The sequence below is a fragment of the Triticum dicoccoides genome, chromosome 7B, assembly GCF_002162155.2.
Source record: "Triticum dicoccoides isolate Atlit2015 ecotype Zavitan chromosome 7B, WEW_v2.0, whole genome shotgun sequence".
NCBI lineage: Eukaryota > Viridiplantae > Streptophyta > Magnoliopsida > Poales > Poaceae > Triticum > Triticum dicoccoides.
Window position 1 is genome coordinate 663357547 of NC_041393.1, and position 14246 is coordinate 663371792.

The 14246-nt window shown below is 43.1% G+C and overlaps 1 protein-coding gene across 1 annotated transcript; it reads right to left on the minus strand.

The window, feature by feature from the left end:
* Nucleotides 1–314: 314 nt before the first annotated feature.
* Nucleotides 315–14077, minus strand: LOC119339330 (ABC transporter G family member 41-like). Its single transcript, XM_037611436.1, has 22 exons — nt 13931–14077; nt 13741–13832; nt 13362–13606; nt 8427–8503; nt 8199–8252; nt 8038–8118; nt 7279–7590; nt 6649–6930; nt 5274–5587; nt 4757–4914; nt 4515–4621; nt 4281–4434; nt 3928–4053; nt 3760–3833; nt 3323–3655; nt 2810–3100; nt 2359–2442; nt 1824–1957; nt 1296–1529; nt 1044–1215; nt 690–944; nt 315–584 (listed from the first exon to the last, which is right to left on the minus strand). Exons 1-22 carry the CDS (start codon nt 14060–14062, stop codon nt 315–317), a joined length of 3981 nt encoding a protein of 1326 aa, XP_037467333.1. The 5' UTR covers nt 14063–14077.
* Between the last annotated feature and the right edge of the window lie 169 nt (nt 14078–14246).

Consider the following 14246-nt stretch of genomic DNA (forward strand, 5'->3'; position numbering starts at 1 on the left):
CCAAATCAAATTTATTAAATCATTATATTTTAGAAAATCTATTATGGATTGTATAATTAATATTTTCCTAAAAATAATTTTTAAGGTTTAAATAATTATCATAATGCCTTTGAAGATCCAAATAATAATTATTTGGAAGAGAAACTCATGTAATTCCCACTCCATTGAAAAATCCAAACAGGCTCTCAAAAGGAACAAGGTCAAACGAAATCAATCAATTCTATTTAATTGGTTAACATTTCAAAAAAAATGATTTTTGTTGGGGGCATGTTGCACTTGCAAGTATTGCTGCCCTACTTGGAATACATGTGGGTTTATCTCCGTTGGAAATTGAGCTTTGAGATGCTGTAACCGAAGAGGACAGCAAAAACGATGGGGAACACCGCTAGAGCCACGGCTGCCAGCGGCAGCAGGTCACGTCGAAAACCATAGTAGTCCTTCATGAACGTTGCGACAGATTTGGTCTCTGCAAATACGACTATCATCCTGTCGTTATAATCCCCGAACTGCGTGGTGAAGAAGACGTTGAGCGACCACGACATTGGGGAGATGTAGTAGAGCCATATCCACCATCTCGGTATTTGCTGCCATATGTTCATGAATCCTTTGTAAGCACAATACTCTTTATATATCTAATAATGATAATCATATGTATATATGTGTATATATATCTAGATGGCTTCTCTTACCGGCGAAGGCACGAGAAAGCCGGAGATGAGGTTTTGTAGGCTGTGGCACACAGCTGTAAGTACAAATGCAAGTTGGATATTAGGGGTGAGCGACACAATCATCATTCCCAGGTAGACGAAGTAGAGCAGCGTGCATGACATGGTGTACATGAACCAGAAGAATTTTGCCGCTGTCCACGCATAACCTATCATCGGATATGCTATCAACATGAACATCACCACCTGCACCATCACATAAGGTATCTCCATGGCAACCTATCTCCAAAAAGGATATAGTAAGTCAATGTCTGTCGCACATATGTAGCAGTAGCATAATCTATCTGAAAAATCTGCATGTGATTAATAGGATAGGACCTGCGCAAAAGAGTAGGCCCAAGGAGAGTACATCCCTGCAAACCTCTCCCTGTACACGACGGAGCGCTCGATTGAGACGAATGGCATCACGGCCTGACAAATGTTGGTGCCGGTGAACATAGTGATTCCATACATGCACCCCAATATGGTGAAGAGGCCTTGCTGGTCGTTTCTACCTCAAACAGAACAAGCAGCAACTTCAATCATATGCTACCACCATATACATGCATAATTAAGAGACAACTTACATACATGTGATTGATGTTGCCTCGCTGCCAGAACAACGCACCAAAGAAAATGCAGAAGCCTAACATGGACGCCAATCGCACCAGGTTGTAGGAAGGGGTTCTCCAATACGACAAACACTGCTTCCAGAGACAAGCTTTGAATTGCTCCCGAAACTTCTGCGGAAACTGTGTCGGGAAATGAAGGTCACTCGTGCCTGGAAATGGTACGCTCAAGCGCTTTACCAGCATGTCCTTGTCCCTTTGATCACCAAATTTGCATAGTGGTTAGCACAAATATTCTGTTAAGATTAGTTTAAGGACTAAATGAGAGCTCTGTTAAGCATTAAAGGAACCATGCTTAAGTTCTGTTCTGATCACCAAATTTGCATAGTGATTACTATGGCTATGTCTTCTTCTGATCAAAACTGTTTTTGTATATCTTAGATATTGTGGAAGGCTGGAAGCACAATTTTATCTGCGTAATCTATCGTGTAATGATTATAATTCAGGTGTTAAGCACTATTGCTAACTGACACGATTCATTGAAACTTACTTGCACATTGACGATGCCATGTACATTTGTACAAAATCTGCTCCCACTTGAGCTTCCATAGATGTAGAAGTAACTTCTAGCATCCATGTTGATGGGTTGTAGTTGTCCTTGATCCTGGGTATCGCAGGTATTGCCTAGAAGAATAAAAAAACAATCACTAGTTTGTATAGCACAACAACTGGGGATAGAAGTGAGGCGGTGAACTGGTGGTGACCTGAGTATACCCTCCTCGAATCAAAATAGGCTACAAATATGATTAATATAGATCACCCCCTTCACGTGGTATGTAAAATGCGAATCTTGAGGGCTAGATAATGGGTTCATAATAATTCATAACTCTTGAATTTTTTGTCCAAAAAGCATAACCTTTGAAAATACAGTAAAAGATGGAAACAAAATATTTTTAGGTTTGTTTACAGTCAATCATAGGCTTAAACTGACCTATATCACATACAACTGGATGATATACAATTACAGAGCATACATGCATTTATTTAGTATTTTTGTGCAAGGCTGAGTTAAACTTAGTAATTACCTGGAAATATTGGATGACCTCACAAGAATGGTGTCCAACTGGCCCAGCATAGATCAACTCTCCACCTCTTCTCATGAGCATCAACTACATTTATATTACAAGATAATTAGTAAATATGGTACTTCAGTTCTAAATGAATAATTTTGGTTGAGGAATTTATGATCAATAAGGTTTACAGTTTAGTTGAATTGGCTGACAATTATACATGCAATTTGTTTCATGGCTGATGGTTAATTTTGTAATCAAGCTTTATAATTTCCGGCTGAGGTAGCAACACTTTGTTAATTCATGTTTGATCGAATCAAAACTGATTTTTGACATACTTATCCAGTATAAACTTATAAATCTATATTCGATTTTTACACCTTAAAAAATTACTTAATACAATATATATTGGTGCCTAGAGAGAGAATCTTGGAGAAGGTCAGCAGGCTATATGTAAAGTAATTACCTCATCAAATGCTTCAAATATATTGATACTTGGTTGGTGAATGGTGCACACGACTGTTCGACCTGTATCTGCAACGTTCTTGACTGCACGCATGACAATAGCAGCTGCCCTTGCATCCAAGCCTGATGTTGGCTCATCCATGAATATGATCGAAGGGTTAGACACAAGCTCGACTGCTATAGTGAGTCGTTTCCGTTGCTCTGTCGACAATCCATTTACCCCTGGTACTCCAACCAAAGAATCTCTAATTTCATCCAGCTCAATTGTTTCAAGAACTTTATTGACAAATTCCTACAAGGGAAAAAGGAATACATATGAGCTCAGAGCTTCATATCTCACTGTTTCTGGTGGCTAGATTACTAGTATGTGTAAAAGTGCATGCTCTAGCCAATGCAACCAAAAGACCGATCTGATGGAAGAGACTAGGCAACACATTGTACGTCAACTACTTTCTTTCCACATATATTGGCATACTGTAGCTTATGTTTCGTTGCAAAAACAAATATAGCTCACATCTCTTGCTTTTGAATCAGTTTCTGGTGGAAGGCGCAACCAAGCTGAATATGCAACTGATTCGCCCACTGTGATTTGTGGGGAATGAACATCAGTCTGTTCACAGTAGCCTGATATCCTAGCAAAAGTTTGCTGAACTTTAGGATAACCCCCTATTCTTATGTCCCCTTCAATAACACCGCCCGTTTTCCTTCCAGCAAGAACATCAAGGAGTGTTGTTTTCCCCGCTCTAGTAACACCCATGAGTGCCGAGAGAACCCCTGGCTGAAATGCTCCTGTGATATTATAGATTAGTTGCAGTTTTCTTTCGGTGTAACCATTCTCCCTCATTTCCTGCGATGAGGAAATACTTATTTATTAGTTACCAGCCCTTGTTATGGCTCTAATTAAGCTCTCTAGTCATGTGTTCATAGATGTTCAAGCTACATGAGAATTACCGCGGGGGTGTCTACGTAGTAGTTGACATCCTGGAAAGATATTGTAAGGGGTGTGAAAGGCAATACCATCCTCCCTGCACATGATTTAATATTGATAAGTCAAATCTTTATTTTATTCCATCAACAGTATGAGTTGTGCTTAGTTGCATCTTTTAAAATTCAACTAACCAGTGCTATTAGGTATCAATGAAGTTTCTGCATGTAAATTAGGCCCCCCATTTTCCGCATCCTTATCTTGGTTTCTTCCACCAAATGCGGTAATCTTATCGCAAGAGATAATAGCACGAGAAGATGCTGGAACCAAGAGGCTCAAAGAAGATTAGAACAGATGGCATGTCTAACAAGAGCAAACATTATGTTCTTTCTGAATTGAAGTATTTTCTCTTCCATTTCCGACGTTATTTTTTCCTCCAGCATATGCTTGATTTAGTTCACATTCATGTTATACTATTAGAAAGAAAGCAAAGTATTTACTTATTCTGCTTATTAGCTTAATGTAATTTAAGCCATGTCACACTTACGGTTTTTAACGGTCAAGATGATGGCAAATCCTATATTGAACAACAAAGTAAAGCCAATCAATGCTCCAATTGAGATCCAGTAGAAGTAGCTGGAGAAGTCTAGACCGTGATCCATTAGTATCCTTCTTCCAAGTGTTACGCCAGATATAGTGATCTATCAACAAAGGAACTTTAGTATCGGTTGGGATTGCATTTTTTTTACAAATAATTCATACTTGTTATGCTAAAGTGTACCTCTGACCATCTTGGTGCCAAAAACTCATTTCCAGTTAGGCCTATCTCCGCGTAAGATAATGGAGATACCCAAAATACCCATTTTAACCAATTAGGTAGAAATGTTGTAGTGATATGACACTGGAAACGTTAGCGGTGCTTGTTTAATAGTTGAGCACGACATGCGTTTGCAAGAACTTAGGACTCGTCACTTGTTAGCAATATGAAGCTTAAATTATGAAAATAAGGGAGTGTCTTACAGCGAGGAATTAAGAAACCCCCAAATAGAAGGGTGACTAGAAATGCCAAAGTACCACCGACAGAACCAGCCACCATTGTTTGACAGTATGAGGCAACACAACGGAACATTGATACGGTTACTGTGTGCATCAGGAAGAGGACGAGGAGCTGACGGAAAAACCTAAACACAAGAATCATGGATGTTAACACAAAGTAAGGATTTGTCTGAAAACCTAGATTTCGTGGAAATGATAAAAAGAGAAGTAAAGATAGTGTTAGATAAGGGAATTTTATGTTTGACTTTAGAACACCAGATCACTGCAAAAACCAGTATAAATTATAAACAATGCTTTACTTTGCACTTCTTTCATTTGCAGGTTTTGTTTTTCACTTGGGTGATTACACTTCACATCTAAATGACTCAGAATGTATCAATAATGATATATAATTCCTGAATGATGACAACAAATTTTGTTGTAGTTTAAATAGTGATTCCTTGCCAGCAGCTAATTAGTTTCCACAACAGAATTGTGACTTTACCTGGATGCTTCTGGGGTATAGCCAATCAAGTAGTAGGATATCGATGTCAAAGCTACCGACCCAACTAAAGAGAATGGAACCTTTAGGATAAAAGATTGTATTGCATAAGCCCACGCAGGATAGAAGTAGTTGTCTCTATGTTTGTAGAAGACTGGCAGTCTGTCGATTGCCATGGCTAGGTCAGGGAATCCATTCACTATCATCAGCATGAGTGCATAGAAGAGTGAACCCAAATAATAGTTGGCATGAATTCTGTCAACACCCATACGTGTCCGTAGAAATACTGTCCCAATAATAAGACCAAATACTCCAAGCTGCAGCAAGAACACGTAGTATATGCTAGTTAATGGTGGTTAGGTGGTCATGTCAAGAAAAGTAGAACATTATGACATAGTTGTAATTACGTTGATTTTTATAGTGAAAACTGCAAGAAATAATTTAAGAAAAACAATATAGTTGTCGCACTATAGTAAAGGTAATGATAGAAGCGCACGAGCATTTGAATTCCTCAAATTGCACATTGAGTAGGAACTGAATGTAGAATAAGATGCTGACATGTTGGGCAAGTTCCTGCTGTAGACTTTTATATGGTCTGAGAGTTCAATGTTCTCTGTCTGTAGAAGAAACTACTGCAAATATGGCTACAAGCTCATGTACCCTGTGTTAAGCACATACAGCCCCTAATCCTACAATATTTCTCATCTGAGCACACCTAAAGCTATATATGACATCAATATCTCCCTTTATTTTCTGTTATATGTATTAAGTTGACTTGAAAGCTGAAAGTGACACAAAATGCGGATGTAAGTATAGCTTACAGTTTTTAGTGCAAAGGCTTCATTGGTTCAAGGGAATCCCATAGGATTTTTGGAGGATTTGGATCCTTAGTAATTTTTCCTACAGAGGTTGTTTGATTCGTAGGATTGGAATCCTTAGTAATTTTCCATAGGTTCATTTGTACTACGTTTATTAGTGGAAAATTTCCGTCCACTCAAACCTCTTGGTAGAATTCACTATCAAAACCTCTTTCATCCACATTCCTATAGTTCTGTAATCCTGTAGGATACAATAGGACATGACACTTTATTCCTGTGTTTTTACTATTCCTGCGTTTCGAGAATCCTGTGAATCAAAGTGCCCCTAAAACAGGAACTTTATTACACCACATGGCTTATAGTTTTTGCTATATTTCTATCCATAACTAATACTACTAAGTATAAGGCATGTAATATGAGGATTGTGCATACAGACTAGAACTCAATTTACACTCATAAACACTTAGCATGTGACATTCGAGATAGCACTGTAAAACTAGGCAAAAATCTCCATGTATCAGTCACATCTTTTTCCCGATAGATAGCTTCGACTTGCTTACCTGAGCGGCTTTTGTTATGTGGATGAAGGCATTCCTTTTCATAAGAAGGAGCTCGCGTGCAAAACATGCCTTGAGGAGATCCCACTTGGATAATGAGCAGATACTGAAGGACAGTGCATTCTTATGTCCTTTTGATTCATCATACGGCTTTGAAAGCTCCTCGGCAAGATCCTGACCAGTTTGGGATGCTTTGAACTTATCACAGAATTGGTCAACTGTAACAAAATTATATCTTTCTTCGGTGCGGCTCCAGTATTGTTGTTGATCCTTTTTTGACAAGACCTATGTATATATAAGTTTTTAAGAGTGGACTACTTCATGATGGTAAGAAAGAGTACAAACAAGCAACATAAACTCAGGTTATCATAATCTATACCAAATTACTTTATATTAACAATGTTTACTTTCACTGAATGCACACCCAATATAGTAGTTGTAACTCATACTTCATTCAAATGTTGAAACGCAAAATTCTGTACAAGAGAATTGCTATATAAGAAAATCAAAGTATGTAAATTACTCCCTCCGATCAAAAATAAGTGTCGCTGTTTTGAACTAAGGTTAGTTCAACCTTAGTTCAAAACCGGGACACTTATTATGAATCAGAGGGAGTAGTATTTTTCTCAATACCTCTTGAAGGAAGTCGGCGCATCCTTTTCTTTCTGGGCACTTGAAGCCACATGATTCAAAGAAACTCATAATGCAGCTCTTAGGGCCATGGTATATAATTTGTCCTTCAGCCATCAATATAATATCGTCAAAAAGTTCGTAGGTCTCTGGTGCTGGTTGAAGGAGTGAGACGAGTATGGTAAACTCTGATATATGAACTAGCTGTTGGAGGCAAGAAACAACTTGGAAGGTGGTAGAACTGTCCAGCCCAGTTGATATTTCATCCATGAAGAGGACTTTCGATGGTCCTACTATCATCTCTCCTGCTTGTAAGACATTTTTTACAAGTGAGAAAAAAATTAAGCATCCAATATCGTTATTATTTTTCATTCATCCTATATACACCAAAATTAAGGTTGGGATTATATAAGCTGAATATATCACACTACTAGCTAGCTACATTCTACAAGTAGAGAAAATCATACTACGTTGATTCCCATCAGGGTGGCTTGCACGCTTTCATCACAACAAAAATTTGTGGTTTATTGTGACAAGATTTTCATATCGATTCATGGTAATAATAAAGTACAGAAAACATCAGACGGAATCAATTAGTCACCAGAAATTAGGTGTGTACCTTTCAATACGCAGTTAAGGAATTTTAGTCAATGAATCGCACAACTATTAATTTTTTATTTATCTTGCAAAAATAGTATTTACAAGATTATATAGTTGAGATGATAAAACGATCCTGAAAATGCCATATGTATTGTCAATTCACCTTTTCTTCTCGCCGCCAGATATACCTCTTCTCATGGCATCCCCGACTAGTACATCAGAGCATGTGTCAAGTCCCATTATCTGTGAGGCAAGAATAGATTATGCATAGGCTAAACATTGTACTCTGAAACCGGTGGTATTCTTCTTTCAACATTATTTACCTTCATAATGTAGTCTGTTTGCATGCTTCTTTCCAAACCTTCCACAGATATTGCCTACAAAAAAGTGCATACCAGTTGTAACTATATATTTCATTATATGATTTTTCTTCTTCTTAGAATCAATAGGAAAGAATCCCACTGAAAAATTATGTTAGCACTTGGCCGAAAGAATGGCGTTTCCAGTTTTGATTCAATATTATCGAAGAAAGGGTTTCAATCAGTACACACCTTCATGTAGGTGTCTATATTGGGGTCAGGGGTGATCCCGGCCTCCTTCTCCCTTCTAATGACTTCCTTCATGATTTCTATGTTGTACAAGAAATCAAGAGCACTTGGTTTAGCAGATAGAATAGGTAAAAGTTAACTGCGCAAAACCACCACATTGACAGCTAAGTTTGCACGAATGACATATCTATGATTTCATGGCAAAAAAAGACCTTGTGTACGGTAAACTTTTTGCAGAAAACACTGAACGGGGGGTTAGGAAGTTTTGATGAAACGATTGTGTTTTTAATGGCAAAACCTCTTCTTCTATACAGATTATTTACCGTTGTACGCACTGGCTTCGTATGTGGCCTACTCCCTCCGTCCGGGTTTATTAGGCCTAAAGACAACTTCTCTTAGACCAAGACACATAGTAATTTGCTCACATTAATTCTTCCATTCCACTTCCAATGCACTCTTTCACATGCATACAGCCAATAAAAAAGCATACATGAAGTGTATTAACTTTTCAGCCATGACACCAACAACAATAGCTTTTCAATACAACCAATGAAATGGTTGCATGCATGCACCTTTCCAACACGGGGCCTTATAAAAGGGGATATGCTTGTGTTGCTGAGAGGCCTAATAAACCCGGACGGAGGGAGTACGCTACAGCGAACGGAGTATCAATCGCTGTTTAAGGCGGTGTGTATGCGGTTGGAGCGGGTGGCCAGGGAGGTTTTTACCCAACATGGGTGGCAACATAATCTCCGGATCGGTCCACCTCCCCCGTCGACATTGGCATAGTTTTGGACTCATATGGCTTTACTGTTGCCAACTTGTCGTTTTTTTATACATACTTTGCTAGACTCTTCGTTAAGGCTGTGTGCATCTTACCTATGCAGAGGCCGGGTGTCGCTCATTATGTTTTGTATCCATTTGATGCTGCATTATGAGTTAGTAAAAACGCCCTTTATCGAAAAGGAAGTTTTGATGACGAATCCGACAGGTAAGGCCGGCCCGTCAGGAGCTGATTTGAAAAAAAAAAGGCCACATATTTGCGTTGACTCTTTCTTCTTCCTTCTCTCTTTCCCCTCTTCTTATACATTATACACCGAACGATTTGTGTGCGCTGGGACGCGGCGCCGGCCTCCCCAGCGTCGTGTTTCACCGGAGCCCGGCGGTGTCACTTCTGGCTGGCAGCGTGGCTTGTCCTCTCCGACCCCTGCCGAGTTCCATGGCGGCCACGCTGCCCCGGGAATCGTCCTCTTCGACCATGGCCGAGTTCCATGGCGGCCGCGCTGCCACGGGGGTCATCCTCTCCAACCCCCGTCGAAATGAAGGGCTACGGCACCAGCATTCCCCTCCCCCGTGTTTCACGGTCTTTACATCGGGCCGCCGCCACACTGCGGAGGTACGCACGCGCGCGAGCGCCGGAGGACCCTGATGCGCGAGGTGAGCGGATTCGGGAGGTGGCGACAGTAGGACCACGTCGCGGCCGCCGACGCCCATGATCACCCAGAGCCAGAGGAGCGGTGGTGGCTGCGTGCACACCGGGGGTGGGGAGCTTGCCCGCACGACGTCGCCGCCGTCCGCCGTGCCGCACATGGAGATGAATTGCGGGCATCGGCTGCTAGGCAGGAGACACGACGTCGCCGCCGTCCGCCGTGCCGCACATGGAGATGAATTGCGGGCATCGGCTGCTAGGCAGGAGCTTGCCCGCACGACGTCGCCGCCGTCCGCCGTGCCGCACATGGAGATGAATTGCGGGCATCGGCTGCTAGGCGTGTGCCTGCCTTGCGTCTGCTGGCGCCCGCCGCGTCACAATGTTTGACTTTCGGTTTGTGAAATTTTTCGCCGCAGACCGAGATGGCTGAATTTCGGCCATTTTTAAAAATTTCAGCCAAAATTTGACCAAAATTTGGTTTAAATTTGACCAAATTCTGATGAAAATCCATTTTTTTGCTGGAGGGTATTTTTCGCTCCTGGCCGAGATGGCCGAAATCCGTTTTTCTCGGCCGAAATTCAAAACCGTCACACGGACGAGCGTTGCAGGGGATCGCGATCGATCGAATCGATCTCCTGGTCACGTGCTCACGGCTATTCGCGAGAGCTGCAGTGGATATGAGTCAGAGTTTTGCAGCTAGGGCTGGGACGCTTAACTAGATGCTAAGGGCATCTCCAAGCTCTCCTCCCCTGGCCCACCAAAAGAAAAACGGAGCCCGCGCTTTTGTAGCATCCCGTACTGTTTTCGCGGCAAAATCGCCTGATCTCTTCTTACATTCCCCGCCGCTCTCCGCCCAAATCCCGCTCGTTTCTCCCACACTCTCCTTTCATCCGCCGCCGCATGGAACCATCGGAGGTGCCGGAGGATCCGAGCATCACGCTCGCCCGGAAGATCAGCTCGGAGACACGACAGAAAGTGAAGGCCTCAAGGGAGGAGAAGCTCAAGAAGCGGTTGGCTGCCGGTGGGCCTGATGGTAGTGATGGGCGTGTAGGTCGCTGCAGCCATGGCGAACGCCGGCAGATGGGTGCGCCGACAGTACATACATCGTTTTGGCCGGAGCCTTACAAGTCTCGATACTACTATGCCGCCAAGCAGCTCGGAACCCCCACAGGTAAGGTGACTTACATCGTCGACGTTAATGCGGCGCCACTCTTACACTGGCGGAGCTTCGGCAAGGCCGAGTGGGCCATGGCCCGCCCAGGTCTGGAGTAAAAATATTTTTTTATACGAAGCCCCAGCCCATGGCGATGGACATCCATACAGACAAACAACAGGCATCACGATATTAGCCTCGAACTGTCGCTTGTGTTCCTCGAAGAAAACACACAGCTGAGTGGAGGTGCTCGGGAGCAGCAGCCGGAAATGGACACATACACATAATATGGTTCAGAATAAAAATTTGTACTCTTTGGCCCGCCCAACCATTTGATTGAAGCTCCGCCACTGCACTCTTATCCGAGTATTCTTCGCCGTCGCTCGTCCGAGCGCAGCCGACGGCAGGGGAGCAGATGGGTGCCCGCACGTTGTTCGCTGCAATGCTCAGAGTGGGGGAGCCGACGTATGACGCGGACAGGTAGATGCTCGACATCATCCACGACGGAGGTAGAAAGATGAGTTGGCGGCGGCGGAAGATGAGGACGCGAACATGGAGGCTGCCTACGCGGCGGCAACGGCACCTCCTTGATCGGAGAGCAGCTTGATGGGATTGCCGGTCTGGCAAAACAGAAATGCACGGACTACCGAACTGATGTTCTTTTAGATTCGGACATGTAAAAACTAAGCATATTTGCCTATTTTCGTTTGTGATCGGGGATGCAATTCGTCACGGGTGTGATCCGGCGTGTTGTGTGGATCAGTGTACATTTGAATTTGAATTTAGTGGAGGACATATATATGCTACGGTTGTATAGCGTCTTCCCGCATACATGTGCACGGGCGGGTCCTCCAATCGTGAACGGGTGCGGGAGAAAAATTACTGGTTATCGTTGAAGATGTCCTAACAGACGAAAAAATAAATCTTGGTAAATTAAAAATAGTCTAAGCACTTTATGTTTCAACGGCAGGCGCTAACTAAACGCTAATTAGGGCATCTACAACTCCGGGCGCTATTGCCAGGCGTCAGGATTAATAACCTGCTCAATTGGCACAAATCCCAGCGCCTCACCCTGGCATCGGCGCAAAGGTGGAGGCGGGCGCTTCGTCTATATTTTTGCCCGGCAAGACTTGAGCGATGCATGTAGCGGTAGGTCTTCTAGCTGGTTTAGCGACTAATTAGCGCCTGTCGTTAGCGCTCACCGTTGGGTAAAAAGTGCTAAGCTGATTTTTTTATTTTACAGCATTTAATTTTGTCTTTCTAAGCGCCCATGCAAGCGCTGTGCAATGGAGATGCCCTTAACAGCCTCATGAGAGAGAGAGAGAGAAAAGGAAGCGGCTGATGCCTATGTTTGGGTTAGTGCGGCGTCCGACGCCGGGATTTTGCGGTTACAACTGCAAATCGACAAGGAATTGAGTAGGAAATCGATCCTAGCACCACCACAAGCGCCTGCCGTTGGACATGCCCTAACAGGAGTAGTGCCCTACGACGGGAAAGAGAGGGAAATTGGAGCTGAAGATTTAGCTGATGGCCCCCATCTCCACCTCAGCTAACATGCACATAATTTGCCAACTCAGAGCATGCTTGGATCCAAGGGACTATTTTTAGTCTGACTAAAACTAGTCTTTTTTAGAGGCTAAAGTTCCAATCACCTCTGACTAAAGAGAGGCTAGAACTAGTCTTGAGACTAAAACTTTTTAGTCTGGGGAACCCTACTAAAATATGAATTAGTCCTCTCTCTCCTCATTTAACTCCTCTTCTTTAACACATGCGAGTTCTGAATTGGAAGGTTTGGAGGATAATAAATGCTCATTAACTCGATTTTATTCTATTTAGTATTTGTATCCAAGCATGGGTGAGGCTAGCAAGTTTTAGTCCCGCTACTTTTAGTCATGGGACTAAAACGTATCCAAGCACCCTCTCAGCACCGACCAATGGACCCACAGAAACGTTATTAATGAGTTATAAACCATCAATTAGTATTTTCTGCAAAAAAAATTAACATGACAGGTTGTTTTTTGCCTTGGAACAGTAGAAATATCATTCCTGCAAATCTATTAGTCAGTGTGATGGTTTTCTGCCAATTAACTAGTAAATTGGTAATTGATATTTCATCAAATACTACCTCCGTCCGGAAATATTTATCATCAAAATAAATAAAAGGGAATGTATCTAGATGTATATTAGTTCTAGATACATCCCTTTTTATCCATTTTGATGACAAGTATTTTCGGACAGAGGGAGTTTTGGGCATTTGCCTTGATTAGTTAGTAATAGTAGCCTAATGTCGCTACACCTACAAAACTCTATGTTAACCAGGTCCCAAAAGAAAGCAAAAAGAAAAAAAAATGCTTACCTGCTCTGCTGCCAACGCCCTGAAATCTTGCAGAGAAGTCGAGTGTCTCCCTGACGGTCATCTCAGGAACATGAAGATCATACTGGCCAATGTAAGCTGCCGTTTTCTCTGGAACAAAATCTTGCAGCTTGACACCATTGTATTCAATTTCTCCTGACACCTTGAGATTTTTGTTGAGCTTTCCAGCAAGTGCTAGCAAAAGGGTGGTTTTGCCACAGCCCGGGGGTCCAAGGAGAAGGGTCATCCTGCATGCATTGCACAAACACAGATTGGATTTGTATAAATCATTTGCATATATACTCAATTACTGATGATGAGAAAGGAAGGAAGGAAGGAAAGAGGTCAGCACATGGATAGCAGGAGGGACATTTATTATTACCTGGAAGGTTTTAGGATGCCGGTGACATCTTTGAGGATGTGGATCCTTTCTTGGCCACGGTTGAACTTGAACCCCAGCATGGTGGTGAGCGGCTGCATGCGGATCGCAATGGCGGCATTTTAGCGAACAGGTGGCGGGTGCAACTGTGGGACTACGTACGGAAGAGAAGCGAAGAGAAGTAAAAACGAACGGAGAGCCCGGAGACGGCTGAGTTGAGGAGCGTCGGGAGCGGCTTGCCGCGAACGAGCTGACACTCGGCGTCGACGCACACGCCACGCCACCGCACCTCCACCGTCGGCTGCCGCACGCCCACCCTGTCCATTCTGCGGCGCTGGCGCCGGAGAAGGCGCAGGTTGTCGCCGTGGACGTCGTCGGCGACGAGGGCGTGCACCAGCGCCCGCCGGCCGGCCGCCCCCAGCCCGGAATGGAGAGGAAGCGCGGTGTCCCGGGTGCTTGGCAGCTGCTCGATGGCCGCCCATTTCAGCTCGGCCTCTTCTTGGTCGTGG